The 7,230-nt window shown below is 32.2% G+C and overlaps 1 protein-coding gene across 1 annotated transcript; it reads left to right on the plus strand.

Moving 5' to 3' along the window:
- The first annotated feature begins 4,673 nt into the window (after positions 1–4,673).
- On the plus strand, positions 4,674–6,272 carry LOC134280495 (agrin-like). Its single transcript, XM_062762907.1, has 4 exons — positions 4,674–4,769; positions 4,906–5,020; positions 5,494–5,739; positions 6,166–6,272. The coding sequence occupies exons 1-4, from the start codon at positions 4,727–4,729 to the stop codon at positions 6,251–6,253; spliced, it is 492 nt and encodes a 163-aa protein (XP_062618891.1). The 5' UTR covers positions 4,674–4,726; the 3' UTR covers positions 6,254–6,272.
- Positions 6,273–7,230: the final 958 nt, after the last annotated feature.

The following is a 7,230-nucleotide window of genomic DNA, read 5'->3' on the forward strand; positions in this document are numbered from 1 at the left end:
TGCAACTCAAAAGCAAAATTGGGGTTATAAGAATTATTCATCAATTGTTGAAAATTTTCTACTCAGAAAATATCAACATGAATGTACAAGTCTATTTGTTATCTAGGAATTTCCTGTCACAGCTTACAAATTGAAGTGGGGAGATTTACCAATATTTCTCCTGAAGATCGATTATGTAGATGTAAAATTCATTTTGTTTTTATAAAATTGTCATGTAAAAAAAAATATGATCGTCAAACATGTCCCCCCCCCCCCCAAAAAAAGAAAAAAATTTCAGTTTATTAATAGTAAATCTCCATACTTCTCAGCTTTAAATGATGAACCAAAAAAATATTGGTCACTCAATGCAGAAGATACGGAAACTCTTAATTTTGCAGGCAAATTTATATAAATGATATCATGTTAAGAAGTGGTCATAGTCCTTTACACATGTCATATGTAAATTCTTCTTTATTCCTTTATAATACAGGATTATTAATTGCTTTTAATAATTGTTTTGCTATTGATTGACTTATCTTTTCCTTATTATTGTAATAATCTCACACTTTTCTGTTTTGGACTCTAAATTAGAAATAAAACGTTGTTTTAATATAATGTACTTAGAAATAACCTATAGAAAAAAAAGTTATGAAATAAGATAGACTTAGTTTTCATTAGGTTGCGTTTTATTCACCTCTAAATATTTTCAATATTTGAAGTTTACAATGGTGGCAAACAAGGAATACCATTAATTGTCGATTTCTTTTTGTGATTGCTGATTTTTTTTTTTTTTGTGGAGAAAAATAATATTGAAATTTTTGAAATAGTCTATTGAACTAGCTATAGCAAATATTCTCCTTACCAATAGATTAATTTTTTTTATATCAAATTGATAGATAAATATTTAAGAGGTTTGTCTATTTTCTTTTAATCACCAACACATAAAATAAAAACTTCTTATGCTAAATATGAAACATTCTATGAAATATTTTACATAACACATTATACATATGACATGTTTGATTTTAGGTGAAGTTTTATATAGTGTGATTTATTTTTAATTTTGAATGTTCAGAAACCTTGGTGTCATTAGAAAAGGCTAGTTGTGTATACCATGTACTGCGTGTATATATTACGCCTGGTCACAGTCCATTGTTCCTCTAAGGTAGAAAAACCTCTCAATCTACATAGAATATACAAAAAATACACCAACACGGTAGCAGGTGTCTTCGCGACACGTGTCTCCCCACCTGTGGCACGCGAGGACAGGTGCCCGCGAGTGGGGTTCAACGTAAAGAATTGAAAATTTGATCAACTTACAGAGTACTTTAAATTTATTTTAAAAACACTAAGTTCTAAATCACACATTTAGCACATTATCCATCTCAATACGAATATAATTCAACATATTACTAAAACACATAATATACAATCTAATTAAAATTTTGAGATTTTCCATTCGCTCCCAGGGTATTGTTTCACAAAAGCAGACTTTTTACATATAAGAGTTCCTCGTATAAATAAACATTTGGGGAACAAATGGAAGATTTAATTTTAATTAGATTGACATAAAATGCTGCAAATCCTGGGAACCATGACATCAAATTTTCAGGACATGTTTTCTTGTAATATTTTTAATGCTGTAAAACCGCGGCTTACGAATAAAATGTTTTCACGAAGACGGAAATAAAAATACATATATGTAGATATTAAATCAATGTTATTATTAAATAACTAGTACATGTAACTATTGAACTATATATATATGAATAGTAAAAAAGGCTTCCTAGTCAATATGTATTGTTAATTAACAAATTGAAATTATTATACCCCCCGCTTGAAAAGCGGGAGGGTATATAGTAATCGTTAATTCCGTCCGTCCGTCCGTCTGTCCGTCCGTCTGTTACGCTTTGGGGTACCCATCTCTTATCCGCAACTCCTCTCATACCACTGAATGAAATTTGATGAAACTTTCACAGAATCTTTATTACATATTGCCATTGTGCACCTCCTATTTTACTTTTTGATCCGACACATATTTTGGTTTCCCGGCCACAGGAAAACATGGACTTTTTCACCAGTTATAACCATATGGGAGGCGGGGGGTATCATTTAGTGAGCTCATCGCTCACAGTACCTCTAGTTGAAATGATATCCATTAAGGAATATATATATAGAAACATGTATAAAGAATATAAATGCAAACCTTTCTATCTCAGATTATGTTCACTCTCGTAATTATCTGTATTTCATGCACCATGAAGACACACTAATTTTCTTTTTAAACAACTTTACATTAAACGTAATCGTAGTTTTGTGAAAATGATGTATGTTTTCAAAATAATCAGTTCCCGAGTATTGAGTTGGGTAATGTAGAAAATCCTTGTGAGAGTAATCGATTTTTTTTTTTAATAATATTTTTGAATTCCGACACAATATGAAATAAACAATTTTTATACATTTAATATGAAGCAAGGATCTTCTATAATATGCTTATCAATGATATCAATATCGGTATGTGTAAGTTTACACAGAGCAGGCACATCTCAAAATCTGAATATGAACTATTATAGATATTTAAAAATAAAACAATTTTTTTAAATGTGTAAATAAATATAAGGATGATATGAGTTGATTTTTCTACCCTTTTGAAAAAAAATTATAGAGAAAAAGTTTCAGTACGGTTTCAGCATGCGGAAACCATATGGAATCGAAATCAATAGTAAAAAGATCATATTCATATGAGTTGATTTTTCTACCCTTTTGAAAAAAAAAATAGAAATAGTTTCAGTACGGTTTCAGCATGCGGAAACCATATGGAATCGAAATTAATAGTTTCCGGAAACTGAAACCTACTGAAACTAAAACGTATCGTTAAATTGACGTTTCATTAAATTTTACATTGGTTTCCGTTTTGCGGAAACTAATAGGAAACAAACCTAATGGTTTCAGTATTCGGAAACCCTACTGAAACTTGCTGAAACTATTATATAGTTTCCGCATTGCGGAAACCATACAGGAAACTTCAACGCCAAGTTTCAGCAAGGTTTCCGCATAGTTTCAGTTTTGCGGAAACTAGACTTTTCATCCAGTGTGTATAGGAATACTCTCCCACTCCAAATGCAGAGTTTTGTTCATCTGTTGCAGAGTCTGGGGATGCAATTATCTTTAGCAAATCATGTTAAGCCATTTTGTCCAATGCTGCTTAATTTGGCTTAAATCTATAGCGATTCAGATGACTGTAGCAAAAACAGGTTGCTGCTGCTTTGCAAGAATGGGAGTGTCAAACGAGCCATATGTGGCTGTTTATTGTGAGATTGCAATACTGCTCTAGGATGCTGCAAAATTGAAATAGGCGTGTCTAGGCAGAACATGGTTAAAGAACCTTTTTCCATCAAAGTCCAATGAATTCGAACCAGATCAATATTGCTTTCTTATAATATCAATATTCATATCATTACACTACCACCACCAACTTTTTTAACGTCCTGGAGGCAGTTATCTGTCTAACATTCATTACAAAGCATTAGCACCATCAAACTTATAAGAGGCTTTCAGATAAACATTCTGGACTAGTTGCTAAACGAAATGTTCAGTGGTGATGCTGTGGTCATACTCTATTGACCTGAAATCTTTGAAGTCGATATTTGGGGTGTTGTGGGGTTGAAATAATGGTATGAATAATCCTCTTGCAATAATTCGCAGTCAGCTGAAAACGGTCTTGTTAGATGATCTGTGCAGTTCTGAGAAAGCTTATGTTCTAGATGACGTCATTGCATTACATTCATGCAATTTACGTAATCCTCTTAGGTGATGCTGTGCTGCTGATGTCACACGTAGTCTTCCGTATTTTTTGCGAACATTGGGTGTTCGATGTTAATAGTTTATGTTTTATAGGTTAGATATGGCGCTGTGCGTAACATTAAAACCTCTTGCAATTGTATATTGTGGTACCCCTGCTTCCCGTCGCCATTTTCCTTTTTGTGCTATGCAACATTCAGATGCAGCATTTTTAGAAAGCGTCAATTTTCAGATAAATCCAGATTAAAAAAATCGAGAACCCCCGCTTTTGATAGCCCCTTTGTACCTGAAGGAATTGCATCAGAATTCAGCAAATGAAAATTAAGATCGAATTTTTGGGGGAAATTTTGCAAAATCGGGTCTTTTTGTCTTTGAGACTTGTAGAATAGCTGTAAAGTTAACAATTGCCTTAAAAAAATCACGCATTTCACTTGGATACATCATATCCATCAAAAAATAAAAGGTTAGGAAAAACTATCATATATTTTTCAGGGCATTGTTCCTACTATGCGTTTCTTTTTGAAGAGTTTATTTTGATAAAATAAATATACTTGGTAACAGGACCCCCACCCACCCAAATTATACATACCCAGAGATTTTTCGTGATTAATTTTCAAGTGGAAAAAAATTTATGACACCTAAGCTTTCAATTAATGTAAACGAAATACTAGTACATTGTACATCTTTGCTAATGCACTTTACCTTGTGTCAAATGTATCAAATTACTTCAGCCATTTTAAAAGTTGTTTCTTTTACTTGTAGTTAATTAAGTGATCTATGAAAATTTTCTTTTAACGGTACTTCTCGTATAAGCAGTCGGGTATTAAACACTACACAGCCATTATCATGTTATCGTAATATTTCGTGATCCACTTTTCGTGACACACGTGGGTCTTATCTTTCTTTCCTTCCTCTGGTCTGTTAAGTAATATAGTTTGTCTTCAATATGGCTCTTTTGAAGTTTCTGGCACCGATTTTACTTTTTTCAGGTTTGTATACATTTAAGTGGGAGTTTTCCCGTTTATTGTTTATAATTATTCAAAGATATGATTACTTGAAAGCAAGAATTATATACATATGGAAAAATGACAAATGATTGTGATTTGTTTCTATTTGTTTATACAGTGTGCAGTGCTCAGTTCTTCAATTTTAACACATGTTCCAGTATCCTTAGAGAGGATTGTTATAAGTATGGTAATGACCCAATATGTGGCTCTAATGTAGTCACCTACAGAAACAGGTAGGGTGATACTTGATTGTTACTCTTTATTTTTGATAACTAGTATTTTATTATAATTATATCATATACAAGTATTTTTCATTGTCTACGTCAGGATCTTGACTTGTCATGCCAGAAGAGAACATATTTAAGCTACACATGTATATATAATCCTTACCTCTTTTCCGATCCTTTTTGATGCATACAATAAAAATATGTTAAAATCAAAAGAGATTTGATAAGAAATCGAATGATTTATCTATAAAATTGATTGAAGTAATATTGCCTACTTTTTTTTTTATAAGAGAGTATAATGATTCATAGTAAAATTTCCAGTTCAACTAATGTATAAATGTCTTAAATTCATTAAAAAATGTGGAATAAAAACTCAGTACAAAATTTACTCAATAAAAACACACTAGTATAACTGTTTCATAGCTTAAACTAATAGATGTTGTTATACATCACTTATTGCATCATAAGTTGCTTTATAGGTGTGATTTCTCCAAAGCTCATTGCGAAGACAAAAATATCCACCTTGCCTCGCACTCCGCATGCCCAACCACTACAACGCCCCCTGGCGGTGCATCCACCATCCGTCCCCTGCCCAGCACTCTGGCGCCCATACTACAAGGAAGCGAGGCTGTCCTGGATTTCTTCTGTTTAAATTTAGCGTTCAAACCCTGTGATGGAGGGCCGAACCCTGTGTGTGGCAATAACACAATGACATACGAAAACCCGTAAGTTTTGTAAATAGTACAATTATTATTTTAAAAGAAACCATTCATGTTAAAAAAAAACCTGAAAGATTTTAAAATGTTCAGACTCTTAACAAAAACCAAAATATTTTTCCAATATCACTCACATATATTGTATATATTTAGATTTTTTATTTCAAAAGATGCCCTTGTTAAACAGGAATTAGCGTCATATTCTTATTTACGAATATACGCATACTAAACAAAATGCCTCTTTTCATTAGCGTATCTTACTAATGCAGGCCTCTTTTACCTGCTGTTCAGTCCATGTGCATTGTATATACTTGGATATCATAAACAAAATAAATCTTATAACTCTAATATGTACAACATGTAGTATATTCATTCACATAAACAGCATTGAAGAAAATCAGTTGAAAAATTTTGTACTAATGATGGTTTTTACAGGTGCGAGTTTGAGAAAGCAAGGTGTACACATCGCTCACTGCACATTGTTCACTACGGAAACTGCAGCGGGGATCCTTTTAATCCCTGAATAAAATTTTTCATTCACATATTTTCTTGATTTTTAAAAGTCAGCCAATTATTTTTTTCGAGTTTGTTATTGTTCACTTGCAAAATTATTTTGATAAACAAGATTAAATTCTGATTGTACACACAATTATTCTGAAATTGATATTAAGGTGTAATGTCCCTCTGATAAAAGAGAGAACTTTCCAAGGAAATTATTCCTTAATTGATTTTAATTAATTGAATTGTCTGAACAGGATTTAATAATCAGAACCATTTTATAGTCAATTCAATCAAATCTGAATTATATTATACAAATATCTTTTGCTATATGTTTGGTGGTTACTTATAATAATTTACCTAAATCATTTGAACTCACTTCCTTTAAACTGCTATATTTGAGATATTCTACCTCTTAATGTATAATTTTTATCATGTACTTTACTTACTTGGTCATTTGCAAAATTTTTATGTTAAAAAACATTCTGATTGCACACACAAGTACTCTGAAGTTGACATCAAAAAGATGCTTCAGTTTCTGATTGACAATATCTATGTGGTTTTTGGAGACCAGGTCTTTCAACAATCTATTGGAATTCCCATGGTTACCAATTGCGCTCGGTTATTAGCAGACCTATTTTTGTATTCATATGAAGCAGAATTTGTGCAAAATCTTCTGCATGAAAAGAAGAAAATACTTGCTGTGGCCTTCAACCCAACATTTAGACATATCGACGACGTCAATTAACAGTGGTGATTTCCATTCTTATGTCGATCGATATATCCTGGTGAACTTGAGACAAAAGATACCACAGAGTCTGACACATCTGTTTTATACTTGGATATTTTACTTGAAAAAGACGTTAATGGTAATCTTACAACCAAGCTCTATAATAAACGTGATGACTTTAACTTTTCTATCGTCAACTTCCCTTACTTATGCAGCAATATACCTTCATCACCTGCATACGGAGTTAATATATCTAAGTTGATTCAATACGC

This window comes from Saccostrea cucullata, unplaced genomic scaffold (genome assembly GCF_032062105.1).
Source record: "Saccostrea cucullata isolate Sc308-1 unplaced genomic scaffold, CSIRO_AGI_Scuc_v1 ctg105, whole genome shotgun sequence".
Taxonomy (NCBI): Eukaryota; Metazoa; Mollusca; class Bivalvia; order Ostreida; family Ostreidae; genus Saccostrea; species Saccostrea cuccullata.